The following is a 19,676-nucleotide window of genomic DNA, read 5'->3' on the forward strand; positions in this document are numbered from 1 at the left end:
AATTCGCGCACTCACTTTAACACGCATCCAAAAAACGGCTAAGGCTGGGAAAGACATTATTCGTACTGTAACGGAAACCCCCCCGGCTTCTTTCGCTGACCAAATAAATGCTCTTCGTACATTGTTTACGCTAATAGTGCTCGTCAAAATGTAGTTCGGCTGTCAGGTGGTATTAAATGAGGTGGTTCTCGTTGAGATAAAGTATTCCTGGCTCAACAGTATTCTTACTCATAATCGACAATTCAATGGAGACGCTGTCAAAAACACCCGCCGTTGACGTTTCGCGGGAGAAGGTAGCGTCTCTAATTGGAGTACACCGTTGTCTTCTGTAGTTAGGGTCAGGGTGAAAAGTTAACTCACTAGTATTTAATCAGATAGCCCGAAAAGCTGCTATAGCTACAAGTAGCTTTATCTATGACAACAACTCTGGGCACTTTTTTGCATATTTAATGTATGATCAATGGTTGCTTGAACGAAAACAGGCATAGACTGTCAATGAATGTATATGCGTGGCTGATTATTGCATTCGCTTTGAGAAGTTAGAAAAGTTCCGATCGATTTTAGTCCATCATCTGGACTGAGTTATTTCGCTGTGTTTAAGTCACGACTAACAGTCAAGAGACTCGGACTGGATCTGAGATGTGTTGTGCAGCACGCTAATGTTCCAGTGAATGCTTTTCTCAATCGTTGTGCATTTTGGGGGTTTTTTGGGGGGGGGGGTGAAAGTTAAACAGCCTGCGTTAGTCCATACAGACGGGGGTGGAGGGAGACATGCACTATTTGTCAGTGTCAAACTATGGTGTTATGGATGTTGTTCTACATTTAGTTGTTGGTCTCCACAGGAACTGTGTCTGGCACCCGCCACTGGAGTAATGTCCGAAAGTCTATCACTACCATCTTATAAAGAGTATCCAGCTCTCTGTCCTTTCATCACTCCGATCAAGGAGCCCACATCCCAGAGACACACTCATCACACAATGGGACTCTCATCACCCAGCAAAGCTTTCCCAGAGACCAGCAGCACAGGTAACTGCGTATGTGTGCCTGTTCGTATTGTTGTCTCTGCGCGCGCGCGCACACACAAACACACACACACATACACACACACTCACTCACTCACTCACTCACTCACTCACTCACACACACACACACACACACACACACACATCTCGCATCCCGGTAGCGATGTGTATCAGAGCTCCATAGCAACAGCATATGCAACATGATGCCTCATTGCCTGGAATGGGTTAAGCTGTGTCTTCTCTTGTTTCACTCTGCCGCTCTAAACTGTGACGCAATCCTTTGACTCATCTGCCGCACCCTATTTCTTCATTGTTCAACCGAGTGCCCATCCCTGCTTCAAGGATCCTTCCCTGTCTATCATTAAATCACACGTGTACTGCATTTTTACTCCTAGTCTTTCATTCATAAATGTGTTTTGTTTGCTTGTGTATGTGTGTATGCCTAGCAATTTTATCTGCCCTGAGAAACCTCCAAGAAAAGATCAGGAGGTTGGAGTTGGAGAGAGGGCAGGAAGAGCTTAGTCTGCATACTTTGGAGAAATACACATCCCACAGACAGCTGCGAAAGGAGAAAGTTACACATGGACTTTCAGACACACACTTTGAGAGAGATATGATAAGAGAGACCGGCGCCTATCCTGACTGCAACCAAGGTGATTGTGGCATTCTTAGTTTATCAAATTTGTCTGTCGTGAAATTATTTCTCGCTATATTTTTCTTTCTACTATTGTGTTCCTCCACAGCTTTGATCACCCAGCTAGCCGCTGCAGAGTCTCGCTGTGTGCAGCTGGAGAGACAGCTTGATCACATGAAAAGGATGGTGCTCCATGCCAAGGCAGACAGGACCAGCTTGCTCAAACATCAGGTTTACTCAGTGGGTTTCATAAGCTGTACTGCACGACCATAATACACTTGCCCTCCTCAAAAATACAAAGGCCATAAAAACATTTAAAAAAAAATCAGTATTTTTCAGGCAATATTGTCATTTGGGGGTGAGTATGTTATATACATTTTACTTATATTGTCAGGTTTCCATGGAGACAACAAGGGCAGCTAACCAAGCACTTGACTCAGTGTCAGAGCGTGCCCAGATGGAGAAGCTGGAACGACTGGAGCAGGAATACCTGAGGCTGACAAACACACAGAACAACGCAGAGGTACACAAAAACACGTTCCCAAATTTTATGACTAAAAGGTTTGATAACTAATGCTAACCTTTACCACTGAAGTGACCTTGATGATTATTTCTGCTTATCAGAGGAAGATTCGTGAGTTAGAGCTGAAGCTACAGGAGGAGGAGCACCAGAGAAAACTGGTCCAGGATAAAGCCAATCAGGTAGATGCGCATGCACGCACACATACACACACACACAATATTTTGTTACTGAGTTTTCTTATAACTTATACTCACTAACAGATTTCAATTTATAATGACACTTGAATTCCTTTTTAACCCCTTCATTTTGCTTTTCGTCAGGTTTCGAAATATAACTCAAACTATGTATGCAAACAAGCGCACAGTAAAAAGGGTTGCTACTTTTCTGTCTTCTGTTCTCTTCAGTTACAGACAGGTTTGGAGGCCAACAGGATACTGCTGCAGTCAGTGCCACCCCGTCCACACAGGAGGCGGTCCAAAGAGAGGAGGCCCACTTCTAAAGTAAAAACTTTCCCATGAGAACTTGACTGTTTGACTCCTATTTGAGGACATGAGATTACTTTTTTTCCACAAAACCTGTTTCAATCAGTGTGTGAACTAACATGACTAGACAGCTGCAATCGGGTACCTCCTTGAACAATTTCACTACATCAAGAGGTGTCGTGTTTAATCAGGACCGGATGAATTTTAAGTACAAATTCAACTTGGACCTCTTGATGAGTATTTGATACTATTTTTTCAATTTTCCTTTTTTTGTAGTCTTCTCTCTTTATCTCCCTATCTATGTCCTTTGTCTCACTTGTGTGTGTGTGTGTGTGTGTGTGTGTGTGTGTGTGTGTGTGTGAGATTCATTATGTTGCTGAATGTAAAAGTGTGTTTTTAAATCTGGTGTGATGATTTATCTTACTCGACCAAAACTGTGTATCTGTCTGTCTGTTAATTTTTAAAATATGTGTGTGTGTCTCTCCTCTCCTCTTCTTTAGAAACCTTTCCAACAGCAGTCCTCTCACACACAGCCACATTACAGGCTGAGGCTCAGAGATGTGCCCTTTGTTGCTGGAACGGTATGGTCAAGTGCACACCTCTGGTTTCGTAGCTGATATGTCATAGTATGCATTCATCAATACTGCACCTCAGTATCCCAAAATCTTTTTCTCTCTCTCTTTCCCTTTTTCACCTGGCCCCCAGTCAGTGGGCTGCAGCCACTCAGTCAGAGCCAATGTGCAGTCAGTTCTGTCTCTCCTGAAGCAGCACCAGCCCCAGCTATGTAACAGCCGTGTCCTCTCTCACAATCCCAGCAGCTCCCGGGCAGCCAGTCACAGGCGCTCAGACAGTAGTTCTTCTTCCTGCTCCTCTTCCCCCAGTGGGGAGGAGCTTTCAGACCTGTTACAGGCACTGCAGGAGGAACTTCAACTCATGAGCCTGTGAGTGTGTCTGTGCTGATCAGATGTGACTTTTAAGAGGTATTTATAAATAAAAAGTTTCTGATGTTATTCACTACATTGTCACTACATTGTGTGTGTGTGTGTTCATGCCTGTGTTGCAGGGGGCAAGATGAGTTGGTGAGGCAATTGGAGGGCAGTGTGTCGGAACACGAGAGGAGAGACATTCATAGAACGCAAGAGAGGCTGCTGCTGAAAATGGAGCAGAAAGGAGAGCAGATTGGCAAGTTATACAAACACAAAACACAGGTATGTGTTCAGCTAAACACACGTAGTCCATTTCATGCAAGCTTCCACTATAATATATAGAGCTTTGTGTTTTCCCCAATCCCTCTCATCTTCTGCTTCACTCCCTCCCACCCTCTGCTCCACTCCAGATGAAGAAGTTGTGGAAGGAGGCCAGTAGTAACCACAAGCGAACCAGTAGAGGTGGGCTGAAGGGGACTGCCACAGTGACAACTCGAGGCCGCTCTGCTAGAGCCGTCAAATTGGGACCAGGGGAGCGCAGCAAGAGCAATCTGAGGCTGCTGAGAGAAATGAAAACTCTGCAGAGCTCTTTGCGGACCTAAAATTCAATTGGTTAACTAAAATAAGGCAAATTATTTCATTAGTGCTTTCTTCCTATTATATGTATTTATTTTACCTTCTGTGTGGCACCAGTGAATAGTGCTAAATGCATTCTGTAAGCATCATTATGGACTTCATGTCAATCTCAATGCCTCCACTGACAGTTGGTCATTGTATGAGTACTACAGATGAATATAACTACTATAACACTGCTAGCTGCTGCAATGAGTTTCAAAACCACACAAGTTCAACAACATATCTCCCTTTGATGATACGGGGATTGTCAGTATGTCTGTGAATGTTCTCATTCATCCAGGTCATGGTTATCCAAAGGAATTGAATTGAGTGCAACTGGACTGTCAGTACTGTAACATATGAAAACATATGGCAAATTTTGAACCAGATCAAATGATTGTTCTGTTGCCCAGAGTGCCTTTGATCAACAGTGTCAGCTTGTAGCTGAGTTAGTAATCTTCATTTCAGATGACTGCATGGCTATTAAGAGTTGTGTAACGAAACAGGAGGGTATTAGAAAGTGAGTGATTAACTGTTTACTGATATCACTGCAAAAACTGTATTTTATCAGAACTATCTTCTTGGATTAAGATGGTTATCCAGACTGTTATGTGCCGTTTAAACATACTACCAGCAGATGGCATGGGAGGTTTATAGCATAGCTATTCGTTACTCGCCCAGATGCTAGAAATTCTTCAATAAAAACAATAAAGTCTCAGTAATGGGAATTAAAAGTCATGAAAATATTAGAATAATGCTTTAGAAAATCACAGGTGCTTTTTTTTGTTTTTGTTTTTTAGATGTCAGCAGATGTCAGCATTCCCACGACCACTTGTTAGCAATGGCATCCTTTATTTGGGTCAACAGGCATAAGAAGTATGTAGATATCATTGATTGCTTAATTCTTAATTGCTGCCATATCGGCTTGTTTTCCTCCCTCTGAATCTGTGTCAACAGGTGCACTCTATATGACGGGAGGATAGTTATCATGGATTAAGGGACTCTTGAGACATGAGGATTTAATCATTTGGAAACATTAGGGTGGAGGTCTGAGAATTGCATCTCACCAGGGGGTCCTCGTAAAACGTCTTGGTGTGAGTCTGACAATATTGCCATTGAAAAGTTGAGGAAAATATAAAGAAGCCTTAATTCTGCAAGTGTGTAATATTGACATCAGTGTGTGTGTATTGTTTGCAGTGTTGCAAAAGCATATATGGATCTATGGTGCCTTTCAGTGCTGTGCTCATCCAGATTCCCCAAACCACTAACATGGAGCACATGTCCAGTAGTTTTGACAATCATGGTAGACTGTCTTTGAGCGGTAACTAATTGGTTTTGAAAAATAAAACCATCCATGTTCCTATGTATTTGCATTTTGTTGTATTTCTTCTTCATCTAGAATACATTTCAGTAACGACTGTGGCAGGCATGTGAACACCAGAACACACTGGAGATGTCTGCTGAATGAAAGATAATAGATTAATGTCCTCAATAGGGCAATTTGTTTTACAGTTTAGGCATTAAAAAATCAAGGAGCAAAAAATAATGGCAAAAATAAAAATGGAATAAATATCCGAACTGTGCGGTTTCACTGGATTGACATGGAGAGAGATGTGAGGGACCATGTAAAGGCCTGCATTCACTGTGTGGTGGCAAAGACCCCTGAGCCCGAGGGGTGTGCTGTTTTGGAGCGCATAAAGACCGCTGCTCCCCTAGAGCTTGCGTGTATTGATTTATGGTCAGCAGAGGACTCCAATAACAAGACCGTAGATATGTTGATGATTACAGACCACTTTACAAAGCTCGCTCATGCATTCCGGTGTCCCAATCAGACAGCCAGGACGGTTGCTCAGAAGTTATGGGACAATTTATTTTGTTACTATGGCTTCCCGCAACATATTGTAAAGTGCATGGATAAGTAGACATGTTGGCCCTTGGCTAATGGGTCGGACCCTTTAGTCGACTGGTTAACGTTGTCGCTTGCGGAGCGGGAGACACGGGTTCGCGTCCCGGCTGTGGCGGTGCTCCTGAGTGTGCCCCCCCCCCCAATTCGCTACATTGGTGTCAGAAGTGGGATAGCGAGACCTTAAGGCCATTGGAAGCGTATGCGCCCAGAGGCGTGAAGGAGCTGATATGCCAACCCAGTATCACACGTTTTCGTTACATACTTATGAAAAATTAGCAAGTATGTAATGAAAACGGTTGAGTTCGCAGAGCTAATGCGTTCCAGAGGGGGGTGCTATTTTTTTGGAGAGCCTCACAAATAACCTTTTCTGGCTAAAACAACAATTTCGTGTAACTGACTTGCTAACCTAGTTGACTAACAGTCCTTATAGCTTGTACATAGCAATAGCATGAAATGAGCCCAAGTTTCGCCACGAGTTGCTAGCAAGCTAGCTCATAGCTGCATTAGCCAACTCGGATCACCGGCATACTGTAGCTCGACCGGTCGGAGAAGATGGGTTTCTTCTAACCTCCAAACACAGACAACATTGCATGAGTGTTACTGTATGTGGCAATGTAGTATTCACCCCTCTTTTCCTTTTCTTTGCAGCTCCAGTCATTGTTTTTGCCCCACCCTTGGATCCCTCAATATCATTAAACCCAAAGGCTCTTTTAAGAGCCAACCTCTGTCTGTCATTCTGTCTGTCCGTCCGTCCACCCATCCATCCATCCATCCATCCATCCTTCTCTCTCACTCTTCTGTCTATCTGTCAGTCTCTCACTCTCTTATCTGTCAGTCTCTCACTCTCTTGTCTGTCTGTCAGTCTCTCACACTCTTGCTATCCTTCTCTCACGCTCTTGTCTATCTCATCGATGGCTTCCAACATGGACCACATCCGCGACCACACTTATGGAATGCGCATTAGACATGCTTTCAACAACGAAGCTGTCTTGACTGGAAACATGTTGTACTGAGACCTACCAGGAGGGGAGGCGCATTGGACTTGCTCTGAGGCATGAAATTGATTATGCTGAAGACGTGGATGAGCACTTACTGGACGAGGCCTACCAGGAGGGGAGGGGCATAGCACTCCATGTGAAGCACGATGCTGTCCCAACTGAAGCCAGGGTTAGTGTTTTAATAGCAATTTGTGTGGATTTACATTTTCAGTTTCTATACAGTTCCTTCGTCACTTTTTAAAATTTCAGTCTTACAAGAATTGTCACACAGAATGTGCAAAGAAAGGTCACTCAGCCGATAAAAAGGGACCATGCATGATGAAGCAAGCCAAGAGGGAGATGTGGAGGACGGCGTCGAGCCTCAACTGCTGGTAACTCCTAAACAAATTTGAAATTAATAAGTCTCATTGATTTACTATGTAACTTATCATTCATGTCACTGCTTCTCTGACTACAAAATGATCACAGGATCAGTGTTTCCCACATGATTGAAATATACTTGTGGTGGTAGCAGGGGTGGGGTAGGATCAGACTCTGCTATTGCTAGATTTGATACTTTTCGATACGTTGGCAGCCATGAATATATTTGGGCGGCCTGCAAAGTATTTACTATGTGTGGGGAAACCCTGCGGGTTCTAATGATTAGCCAATCAACGCAAAGCATGGGACTAACAGTGTTGTCAAGCTGTTGTTGAGCGTTGTCATTTGTAGTGTAATGAACATGTGAATAGATTGTTGCTACTTTGCCTTAACCTTAAAAACATGTTAGGGTTCTCCTAATCTCTTTCTATTCTTGCATGTCTTGTTTTACAGTCACATGCCCTGGTACGGAGGACTCCCAGGCCACGACTGCTGCAGGGAATTCCCAGCCAAGAGCGTTTGCTCAAGAAGAATTTGGTAAGATTGTACACATAGATCGCATCATGCTGAAATCTTAAAGATGCCACAAAGGGTATCAATTGGCCATGGTATAGGATGCTATACTATTTGGGGTTATATCTCAGTAAAGCACCCTGCCACCATTCATTCATTGCACCATAGACATGTTTCACTTGGTCTGTAATACTGCATCTACAGATAAAAATTTTGTCATTCACCCTGTTGATCCAAGTAATCCTTAGTTTTGATGTATTGTAACTTGCAAATGATCAGACATAATTATTCATATACAGGCATGGTATTGTTCGATTTTCAACAACCCTTTATGGCTTTTGAGCACTCAAATGGAAGTAGAGATTACAAGTTCTCTATTGCACCTTTAACATATTCAACATGCTTTTGCATTTCCTTCATAGACCGAAACATGGAGAGGCTGTCAATGACTTCTGGGTCATTCTGTACTGATGTGCCTGCTGTGCCTCTGCAAAGCTCCTCATCTTGGTCCTTGCGTCAGCTGACAGCCCAAGAACAGTGGAAGGAAGCTCGGCCAGACCACCTGCAATACTTACTGGCAACTGAGGCTGTTGGCCGGGAGTTGTGCTCTATCTGCCATCAGGCTGATGTTATAAGATTGGAGTCAGATGTCTGCAGCTCTCTGTCAGTTTTTGTAAGTTTAGTTTACACACTTTTATCATAGGCTGAATAAATATGGAAGGACATGTCCTAACAAAAGGACATGGCTCAATCTTACTCCAATTATTCCAACCAAATGCAATGTTGAAAATATATGGCACGTCTTATTTGCTTATGAAATAATTATCTGTTTTTCTTTGCATAGGTGCAGAGACTGCCTTCCCGAGGAGTGGTTGTGTGAGGCCTGTGATGTGTTGCGCCATAAAAGATGGCTACTCCACAACAGAGACAGCGTGGTGGATGGCTTCCTCAAGGCCATCCCACCATCCACATGCTATACTAAAGGGGAAACTGGACACTACATCCCACACAAGCAAGGTACATATTCTACGTTTTTTACTCACTCACTATTAAGGCATTATCTTGCGTTCTCAAAATTTGATTGGTAGTTATTTCTGTGAGAGAGTATGACGTTAAAATATACATGTTTCTATTCTGTCTGTTATGCAAATAACATGTTTCTATTTTATTTTCTGTCAGCTTCCATTTTACCCACAGTGCGCACACCAAAGCTATGCTCCTGTGATGTTGCTGACGTCACTATGTCTCCAGGCAGAGAAGTCATCCTTATCACCATAAACAGAAAAGAGTTGTCCTTTTATATTTCATATCTGTTAGCATAATGACATGTCATTGTCTAAATTGTTTAAATGTATCATCAGGACGGTTCGACTTGCACATGCCTGTTCATGTGTGCAATATCTGCCTGCAACGCTGGACCCCGGATCTTAAAGGTCTAATCAAGAGTGGTTACTGGCCAGCCTCTTCACATTCCCAGACCCTGTACACTATTGACCTCCTCCACTCATTCCAAGACCTGAAGATCATTTCACCTGGCTTTTCCAAGCAAGCTTTTGCAAAGTTGCTGGAACATCGCACTTGCCGTGCTGGAAGAGTAAGTGTAATAGAACAAATGTCTTCCTAATTATTATTGTATTCTTAAATAGACAATACCCATATGTTCATAATTATGTACACTTCAGTCAGGGCAAATCAATGGGGATGCACTTCAGCGGAGCTTCCTGGAGTTCAGCTATTGCTCGTTTGAGGAGGACCAGCTCTTCTGTGCGACCCCGTTCACCTGCCCCACCTGTACCCCAGAAATGGTGGCTGTGGCAGCTGATGGAAACCGGAAGCTTTACTGCTTTAAACGATCCAGCGGGTGTGTCTTTTGGTTGTGGTCTTTTTGTTGAATTTGGTCTTTAGGACAATGGGAATGGTTTACTGATGTTATGGGGTTTTTTTTCATTCGCTTCGAAAACACTGCCTTTTTTGAAGGGCTGTTTCTTGCCAAGGACAGTGAGTTGTCAGCTTTTGTTGACACCATTAGGACTGCAGTGAAAAGCGTAAGGCTTACACCAGCCAAGTATACATTAATCATGTTGTTACTGTATGTACTCACCACATACTAAAGGGCTATTCAGCTACTCCCGATACCAATGGGTATTAAGTGAAAGGAATGTTAATGATGCTGTAGTACCTGTGTTTCAAATGTTTCTGTTAATGCACTGTTCTCACAGATGCAAGGCAAAGCAACATGCGGTGCTTCGCAGTGGGCAGCAGCCAGGGAAACCTCATGGAGGGCCAGTAAACTTGGTGAGGAGGGCATTGAGGTAGCTGTGTGTCGCCATGGCTACCTCTTGAAAGGCCTAAATATGTGAAATTTTCGCCTACCCTCTGTATCTTCAGAGAGAAATTCAGGCCACAGCAAATGTCAAATTCTGTGCCATGGATGTCACCTGCAAGTACTGGCCATACCTCCAAAAGGTAGGGGCTGCCCTTCCACCACTCCAGGGGCTCTTGCAGATGAGGCCATTCCTCAGCATCATGCATGCCAAGGCTCCTGCCACAAAGTGTGAGGTATATTTTAATTTTTTCAATTTATTATGTATTGTTTTATAAAGAAACGATATTGAGATTCAGCTCAAGATTCCATGTCAATTTTCATGCACTGCTGCTAATATCAGTGTTCAGTCCATTGTCAGTGGCAGGGGCAGGGTTCTCCGGGTGTTTCATGACCAAAGGCAGGGCCACTGGTACTTTTGCTCAATCCAGCTTCCTGACTACATTCGTTGTCTCCTTTAACAGTTTAAATTAAGTGGCAGGAATCAGGAGGGAGCGGGCACAACGGCTGGTGAAGAGGTTGAGCAGGTGAACAGCTACCTCTCCCGTTGTGCTCTGACAACGAAATACATGTCCAAAGCAGGTTGGTCACTTTCAGCACTTTTCCAGCACCCTATCCCTACTCATCTCAACTCTACTCTCTTCAACTGTACCTTACTGTACTCACTCTCACTTCGTTTTCTAATTTTCTGTTAAAAAAGTGGCATTGTATCTATCCTGAAGTGTGTCATTTTCTCACATTGTTCTATAATTTGCGGTCCATAATGACATCATCTACTTCCAACAGCCCCTGTGGACATGCTGACTGTCCATGCAATGGAATGGAACAGGCACAAGGGGGACAATCTCCACAAGGCCCTCTCCACAAGATATGTGAAGGTATGTCCTGTATTCATGTTTGTTGTATCATTATGTGTTTGTGTATCTGGTTAAACCCACATGCGTGAAGCAGATTTTCGTCACTATACCTGACTTGAAATTGATGCTGAAAATATTTCTGTCTTTCAGACTTGTCAAAGAGCTGTGGAGGAGGCAGCAAGACTTCTAGAGCTCAGAGAAGAGGTCCATTGCTCAGAGGAGATGGCACTGCCGTGGGTCACGGATATTCAGGAATGGGCTGGGGGTAAGGATGACAGGAAATCATATCTCTCCCATCTCTTTTTGTCCTTTTTTTACATTTATATCTGTACTTTCAGAAGTAGCTGTTATTGAATGCTGAAAAAGTAGTGCAATACATATACAAACTGTGAAGTAGGTGTGCGATTAAATGATTTTGTTAGATTAAATATCTATATCTTGTATTCCTTTACTATTTCCCAATTCTGTAGAGACAACAGATGCCGCCAGTGATCAACGATCCCTGCAACAACAGTCCATTGGGGGGCTTCATCTGAGCCTTCACTACAGAAAACAGAGCCTCTACCGTCAAAATGGTATGGTAAAATTTTAAGTATATATTTGTATCATATGTAATGGACAATACATGTACATGATCACTTACCCATTCACTACATTGTCAGTTGTTTTTGTGCTACTTTTGTCTTGTTAGACAGCAACAAGCTTCGTCACCACCTGCGCAAGAATTTGGCAAAAGACAAGCGGCATCTCTTCGAACAGATTGCTGAATACAACAGGCTGGTGTCAGAGATGCAGATCGATGTGGCAGTGGTCGAGAGGTCGCTGGCTGGACACACTGTGTCACACATATGGCCATGGGAGGTGCACAGCAGTGGTACGTGCCTTTTGAGATGCTCAAATGTGTGTGTTTTGAGACCCAGGGTATAATTATATAGAATATAAGTTACTGAACTATGCCCTGATCATGCATCATAAAGTGACATTTAGCAAGTCAATAGGGGATCTTTTGTATAACTTACAGGATCATCAGTGAACACCAGCACCAAGAGACGAGTGCATGACCAGCAGATGCTGACCACACGGCTGCAAGAGGAGAGGAGCATCCTGGTTTTGGAGATGGCCCAACACTGCACTTTGTTGCGAAACCTGGCCTCGGCCCTCAGGACCAAGATTATAAGTGAGAGTATGTTGAAACCCCCCCCCCCCCAAAAAAACTTTGTTTTCCATTCATGTTACTGCCATCCCACCAAAAATGTTTTTGCAACACAAATCAGCAGGCATTTGATTAGATGTTACATACTATCAGAATCCTTACTATAGGCTTGTGTATTGTCTTGTTTTGAATGTCAGCAGAGGGAAGTGAAGGACTGCGATGTCTTCTTATTCGAAGACTTTCAGAAGTGGAAGGTAGCTCAGCCAATGGGTGAAAGAGATGCCAAATGGTTTTGTTAACAGAATGTGGTCTTCTAGAATTTAAAGCCCCTGGCAACCCAGATCCACAATATCCTTCTAATTATGTAATTGAGGGTCCTATGTACATAATAATAAGCATCTCGAAGTATTAGAAATTAGTTTCAATCCGAATCCGTAATATTGTCATTTTTGATTTTGTAATGTTTGTTTCAGTAGGGTTGAAATGGGCGGGGTTATGGTCACAATTTATGGCGTCATAAATCCAACCAATTATGAACAAATTCACGACAGTTGTCCCGCCCCCGACACTGACTGGCTTGTTGCTTGAAAAAAAAGTGACGAGTCTGAGTCTTTCTAACCTTTTCTATCTCCCGCTCCCCGTCATGCCTCTTTGTGCTGTCCCCGGGTGCACATCTATCGGTGACGTGTCATTCTTTTATTTCCCAACTGGTGGAGAAACAATGGACCACGTTTTTGGTGAGCCGCGGTGGTGTTGCCAGAAACGGCAGCCGCATATACAGCGCACATTTCCCTCAAGACCAGTTCGAAAATTTCAGCCAAAAACAGATGGGGTTTGCCAAACGGCTGCGTTTTAACAACCCATTTAGGCTACACGTTTTAACAACCCATTTAGACTACACGTTTTAACAACCCATTTAGGCTACACGTTTTAACAACCCATTTAGGCTACACGTTTTGACAACACATTTAGGCTACACGATTTGGCAAAGCTGTTGTTCCTCAGCGTTGCACTGTGCCTGGTGGTATCCACTTTTGTCTTTTTGAAAGGCTCAGTTTTTCGGTTTGGCGGATTATACAAACTTAGTGGCGGGTTCTTTATCCTCCTGGTATAGGCTAGTTTATATACACATAAACTTTTAGACAATGTGATGTTGCTTTCTAGCAGATGGAAGAGAAGGGAGGCACCTCACACAATAAAGAATCAATGGACCGATAATACTGTTTTACCCTCCGGTGGGAGCGGGACTTGAATGCGCTCTGTCTCTATAGGGCTGGACAACATGAAAATTAGCTGCCATTGTTGTGTGTAACCATTGGAACAGGGAGCTGTCAATCAAAACCTAATCGACCACGCCCACTTAGTCTTGAGAAATTGTCTGAACAGCAAAATGAGACGTTTTCGAACTGGGTTTTCTAATAGTTCTGAATGTTTATTTTTACTCAGATTATTGTGGATGCTTATTAGGACAACCAACCCTATTGAACGACAATGGACCCTTTCCCCAGCAGCCATTTTGACGTGTCATAGTAGGGTTTGTGTAACTGATTAACAATCACCCCTTTCTAACGTTTTTTCCTGAAACGACATACCCATAATAAAAGGAGCACTGTTCCCTCATACTTTTAGGCTACAGTCATGATGTTGGGCTCATTTGAAAGGTGACACTCTCAAGTCTTAGGATTCAGAATGATTGTATGAATTACCCTAAATAGAACAGGGCCATTCGTGTTTACCCTGGTATACATGTTTAAAGGGCTACTAGGAAAAGGGTCTATAGGAATCAGCAGAATCAACTCACGTTGATTGCAACTAGGCAAACAAGACCATGCAGTAGGTGAGGGGTCAATGAAAAACCTAAGAGTTATGATCAAAGGCTGAAAAATCTGGTAATACCTTGAGCGATGATTATGCAATAGGCATAGTGAAAACCTACAACCCAGTAGACGTTCATTATATAGATACAATATTTTTGTATATAGTTACGAAATGTAATCCAATTTTTTTTGATTCAATTCATAAGTATGTAACGAAAACGTGTGATACACGGTTGCAACATGCTTAAGCACGGGGACACGCTTCCCGAAGGAGGGGGGTAGTGTAACATGCATGGATAAGTAGACACGTTAGTCCTTGGCTAATGGGTCGGACCCTTTAGTCAACTGGTTAACGTTGTCGCTTGCGGAGCGGGAGACACGGGTTCGCGTCCCGGCTGTGGCGGTTCCCAGACTGCCCCCCCGAATTCGCTACAGCATCCATTCGGATCAAGGAGCCTCCTTTGAGAGTGAACTGATCAGCCACCTTCTGCAGATCTCTGGTGCTCAGAAGTCCCACACGACAGCATATCATCCCATGGGCAATGGAACCACTGAGCGCTTCAATAGAACTCTGCGAAGTATGTTGAGGGCTCTACCTCCACTTTCAAAACAGTGCTGGCCTCAGACGCTTCACACTCTCACCTTCAGGTATAACTGCACTGCACATGAAACCACTGGCTTCCCACCCTTCTACCTCATGTTTGGAAGAGTTCCCAGTCTACTCGTGGATGTGGTCTTCAGGAGTGCCCTGCGCGAGAGGGAAGAGGTGCCTTACTCCAAGTTCACAGAGTCACTGCAGACTGATTTAAAAGAGGCAGTTGCCCTTGCCAAGACTCACTCTGCTAAAGAACAAAGCCATCAGACAGAGGGCTACAACAGGAGGGCAAAGGGGACCAGGATTGGCTTTGGTGAGAGAGTACTCAAAGCTAATAAGGGTGAGCGTGGTTGCTGAAAGCTTGCAGACAAATGGGACAGCGTTATCTATGCTGTGGTTGATTGTAACCCAAAGACGCATATTTATAAGATCAAACACCCAGAGACTGGTCAGCTGAAAGTGGTCCACCGCAGCCTCCTATTGGGTGTCAGCTTCCTGACCCTGGAGTGTGAAACTCATGATGAGAGTGATGCTTTGAGTGTGCTGTCAGAAGACTCCAGTATATCTGAGGACGTGATGTGTGTACATGAGCGTGACTCTGAGGCACAGGGTGGCCAAGCTACGGAAAATGCTGAAAATGAAGTGGGCTGCTGTACCCTCGACATTGCAGAAGCCATATCTGTTGAGGAACTCTCTGATGAAGAGTCTGTGAATGTTCTCATTCATCCAGGTCATGGTTATCCGAAGGAATTGAATCAAGTGCAACTGGACTTGGTTATACATCCTTGAAGACGTTTCGCCTCTCATCCAAGAGGCTTCATCAGTTCGTGCCTTTCTGACTAGACCAAGCTAGTCTGACTGGCTGGTGATGAAACTCAGATATTTATTCTCTGATGAAGAGCAATCTAGCAGTCCTCAACTCTCGGAGGCAGACCAGTCTCAACCCTCAGTTGGAGGACTGTCTACTGGCCCTTACTGTTATTATTATTATTATTATGGGGTTGAACTTCTTTTTGCGGATTCCAGGTCTTGCTACTGCCAGATCCAGAGTTGGAGGATCATCAAGCCAGTTAACTGTCTCATTCAGACAATGGGCATTCAGACACTGACAAACACAGACACGTTAAAGAAGTGGGCAACTTCAGTCGTCAGTGTCAAACAGAGATAAGCTTTTTGGGCACACTAACACACACTTGAGCCAATCCCGCACACATACATAGTGATGGAATGACTTAAGGGTATTGTAGTGTTGACGTGTAAGGGGCACTTCATTTAGTCATGATTGTAGAGTGAGTGATAAGGCATGCACTTGCAGTCTCTCTCTCTCTCTCTCTCTCTTTCTCTTTCTCTCTCTCTCTCTCTCTCTCTCTCTCTCTCTCTCTCTCTCTCTCTCTCTCTCTCTCTCTCTCTCTCTCTCTCTCTCTCTCTCTCTCTCTCTCTCTCTCTCTCTCTTCAGTTCTCTAGAGGAACAGCTTACAAATTGACTCCGAATGTCAAGGGTAGGCATTGGGTATGACAATCTCAGTGTTACATGTGTGCTTAAAGGGACGTAGATGGCAGTTCTCTTATATTTTTTTTTTAACATGGTGACAGTTTACATATTTTGCCGAATTCAAGAGGGGAGAATGTAGCAGGAATAAAAATACTTGCATTTAATTGTATGAAGTTCGTCAAAATATTCCATTTATATTACAAAGGGAATAAAGTTTAACGCGATAATTCTTATTTCTTTGTGTCGCGTTAAAATGTTGCCCCCTTCTGGTACAACCTGGATATTACTGGTTGGTTCGAGTTGGCTGTCTTTGCTGTGGTCATTCTCTTTCCTTAATGATTGTGGCGAAGACGGAGCTGGAGTACTAGTATTTCAACTCGAACTTCACCAGCTGTTATCTTGACAGACAATAATAAACGGGACATTTGTCGCCTGAACCCAACGTATCTGCGTGGATGTTGTTTCTGCTTTGGAATCGTGACAAGAACATAAAGGTTACAAATGCAAGTCTGGGTTCGAGCCCCGGGGTAGTCCAGCCTTGGTGGGTCATCCTGGGTCATCCTGTGTGGAGTGTGCATGTTCTCCCCGTGTCTGCCTGGTTTTCCTCCGGGGGCTCCAGTTTCCTCCCACAGTCCAAAGACATGTAAGTCAGGTGAATTGGCCGTACTAAATTGTCCCTATAGGAATGAATGGGTGTGTGTGTGTGTGTGTGTGTGTGTGTGTGTGTGGGCCCTGTGATGGCCTGGCGGCCTGTCCAGGGTGTCTCCCTGCCTGCCGCCCAATGACTGCTGGAATAGGCTCCAGCATTCCTGAGAGCAGGATAAGCGGTCAAGATAATGGATGGATGGAAATGCAAGTCTCCAGTAAGAGTCTGTGTTTTAGACTCCTAGTGCTATACAAGCCAACTACCTCACAGATGTATGTCGCTTTGGACAAAAGCGTCTATGGAATGTCCATCCATCCATCCATTATCTGAACCGCTTATGCTGCTCTCAGGGTCACGGGATTTCTGGAGCCTATTCCAGCAGTCACCGGGTGGCAGGCGGGAAGACACCCTAGACAGGTCGCCAGGCCATGCCATGAAATGTAAATGTCATGTTTCTGAAGTTAAAAAAAAAAAAGAAAGAAAGGAAAAAGAAAATTGAACACGTCTGTCACCTTTTCACAGAACGGAGAACATGAAAATGTACCCCACCCATTGGTGCACGATGCTGCCTCCCAACAGCATAGGGATAATAAACCTGACCTGTTAAGTAAAGTTTGAAAAACACTCTGGGAAAAATACACATTTTTCACTCTTTTTTTTATCTTACCATGGATTGCTTGGAGCATCGACCGGCCTGGTCCAAGAAAACCCCTACTTTAAATATACATCGTCATACTTTCTGCACTTCCTGCTGGGTTCAGACCTTTTCTTGTATTTCCTTTGCTTTTTTTCCCATGCCTCCCCTGAAACTCTTTGGTGCCTGTAAACCACTGCATTCCCAATGCAAATCTGCAAAGAACTGAGTGAAAACGTGATAAAACTGAATATATAACCCAAATCTTTTTAATAATCCAAATCTAATGTGAACTGGTTTATGTTAACCGTATACCGAAACACAGAGCTATTTTTTGTTAGATGTACCTATCTTAGTGAACAAAGCCACCCATAGTGTCACTGCAGCCTGCAGACCGCTGCGCTGTGCTGCGTCTCAGCTGCAGGCTGGGCGCAGAGCTCCTGCTGAACACGCTACAGTGGTCCTCTGCTGGCAGGTATGGTCTGGCAGGAGATGCCTCGCTACTGTCTATTTGGAGATACTGTAAATACAACCTCACACATGGAGAGTCACAGCCTGCCAAACAAGATCTATCTGAGCTCCAGTGTCTACCTGTGGGCACACACACTCCCGAGCATTAAAGTACATGCACACATACACAATCCAATGTGCAACTTTGCATGCATCAAATTACCAGTCATCTTTCAAATGAATCGCTTTGTATGTCCTTACCTACTCTCTTAGGGCTCTGAGGGATAAAAGTTTTGTTCTTCAGGAGAGGGGAGAGATTGAGGTGAAAGGGAAGGGAAGGATGACCACTTACTTCCTTGAGAGGAACCTAGGAGTCAGCAAACAGCAGATTATCGGTCTTTCAGTCATCGAGGGAAGCTCTGGATATCAGTGTAGCCAGGTTAGCCACCAGCCAAGTCTACATAGACCAGAAGGACCAGGTGGGTTGTTGTCTTTGATTAATCCCACTATTTCTTCGTCTAGTGATTTACCATATGTGCTGTAGCTGAGTGAGCATGGACTTCCCATTGGTAATCAGTTTTGTGATTGGTCAGATGATGCATATATAGAGTAGGCAGTGAGTGTCTTTTCTTTCTCCAATGTCTTTGGTCTTAATGTGCCCTGCTGAAAGTATAGTAGGTGTCATGTCCTAGCCATGACTAGCATGTCTTACCCGTCTGTTCTCTCTCCTTCCCACTTTCCCTCCTCTGCCATAATAGTCAAAATGCAGCAAGAAATTGACCTTCTTCTGGTCCCTATGAAATATGGAGACAGCATAAGTGAGGCCCAAACATCTCCCCGTATCCCTGTTCCTCAGCCTGGACCTGCTCTGAAGCCCCAGGATTCGGAGAGTTACGGAAGTCTCCATACAGATAATCGGTCAGATGACGGCACTCTAGACATATTAAAAACACTCAGCGGAAATACAGATGAGACATTTTGGCCAATCACAAGTAAAATGTAAGGAGCAACAGTTAGATATGTTGATGATGGTGATCAGATGTGAGGACAGCAGGGCACGGCAAGGTATCACTGCTGGTTCTGAGCCTCGTTTCTCCACCAGTCAGAATAAACATACTCAAACCAGGTTCTGTGTGGTCCTGTGAGCTGGAAAGAGATCACGGACCACTGACTGACTGGCTGGTTGACCATTTGAGTTCCAAACTATACCTGTTAATCCAACATCACCAGTTACTCTTTATTTGGATGGTGACTAGCTATGGACCAAGCAACACCTCATTTATCCTATGTCTGGCATTGCCACTGAGCATCACCAATATAATAAGACATCTACTTGGAGTCCCTTAAACTAAGCCTGCTCACAGTTGCATGTTGCACCCAAAGGGAAAAAGTAAAGTCCATGCTGCATGCATCTAACATCAGGGTAAGCCCTGACTAAATTGATCTTATAGGAAAGTAGTCATTATTTCTACATGTCTTTAGTATTTGTTTTGCATGTAACAGGTCAAACATCATGTTAAAGCGGAAATGTGTACACTATAAACGTGTATAAGTAGCTCTCTTGTATCCATCATAATATAGTACTTCAGTGGCTTCTGATCACACTCCCCAGCACATTAAGTAAATACAGTAATTTGAATTTCCAATGTATGTATAACCCACCGTTTCTAATCTGTACATTGATATGATGTGATGGTGTTACCTAAAGCCCCTTTGCATGATTATGTATT

At 43.7% G+C, this 19,676-nt stretch overlaps 2 protein-coding genes across 2 annotated transcripts; both read left to right on the forward strand.

The window, feature by feature from the left end:
• Positions 1–64: 64 nt before the first annotated feature.
• On the forward strand, positions 65–5,557 carry cep57 (centrosomal protein 57). Its single transcript, XM_056283842.1, has 11 exons — positions 65–293; positions 843–1,026; positions 1,469–1,675; positions 1,766–1,896; positions 2,051–2,179; positions 2,281–2,358; positions 2,584–2,679; positions 3,162–3,242; positions 3,367–3,602; positions 3,725–3,869; positions 3,998–5,557. Exons 1-11 carry the CDS (start codon positions 246–248, stop codon positions 4,187–4,189), a joined length of 1,527 nt encoding a protein of 508 aa, XP_056139817.1. The 5' UTR covers positions 65–245; the 3' UTR covers positions 4,190–5,557.
• A 4,082-nt stretch (positions 5,558–9,639) lies between these two features.
• On the forward strand, positions 9,640–18,826 carry LOC130115205 (uncharacterized). Its single transcript, XM_056282823.1, has 11 exons — positions 9,640–9,840; positions 10,199–10,274; positions 10,368–10,538; positions 10,767–10,884; positions 11,089–11,180; positions 11,310–11,424; positions 11,630–11,734; positions 11,851–12,033; positions 12,181–12,342; positions 18,220–18,425; positions 18,705–18,826. Exons 1-10 carry the CDS (start codon positions 9,782–9,784, stop codon positions 18,225–18,227), a joined length of 1,089 nt encoding a protein of 362 aa, XP_056138798.1. The 5' UTR covers positions 9,640–9,781; the 3' UTR covers positions 18,228–18,425; positions 18,705–18,826.
• The last annotated feature ends 850 nt before the right edge of the window (positions 18,827–19,676 follow it).

The sequence above is a fragment of the Lampris incognitus genome, chromosome 7, assembly GCF_029633865.1.
Source record: "Lampris incognitus isolate fLamInc1 chromosome 7, fLamInc1.hap2, whole genome shotgun sequence".
Lineage (NCBI taxonomy): Eukaryota > Metazoa > Chordata > Actinopteri > Lampriformes > Lampridae > Lampris > Lampris incognitus.

Bases quoted from the DNA above. Each gene is read 5' to 3' on its own strand.
- cep57 (XM_056283842.1), top strand. From the start codon at position 246: ATGGAGACGCTGTCAAAAACACCCGCCGTTGACGTTTCGCGGGAGAAG. The intron at 294-842 runs GTAGCGTCTCTA...TGGTCTCCACAG, and splicing joins TTGACGTTTCGCGGGAGAAG to GAACTGTGTCTGGCACCCGC. The intron at 3,603-3,724 runs GTGAGTGTGTCT...CCTGTGTTGCAG, and splicing joins GAACTTCAACTCATGAGCCT to GGGGCAAGATGAGTTGGTGA.
- LOC130115205 (XM_056282823.1), top strand. From the start codon at position 9,782: ATGGTGGCTGTGGCAGCTGATGGAAACCGGAAGCTTTACTGCTTTAAA. The intron at 11,735-11,850 runs GTATGGTAAAAT...TTGTCTTGTTAG, and splicing joins GAGCCTCTACCGTCAAAATG to ACAGCAACAAGCTTCGTCAC. The intron at 12,034-12,180 runs GTACGTGCCTTT...TATAACTTACAG, and splicing joins ATGGGAGGTGCACAGCAGTG to GATCATCAGTGAACACCAGC.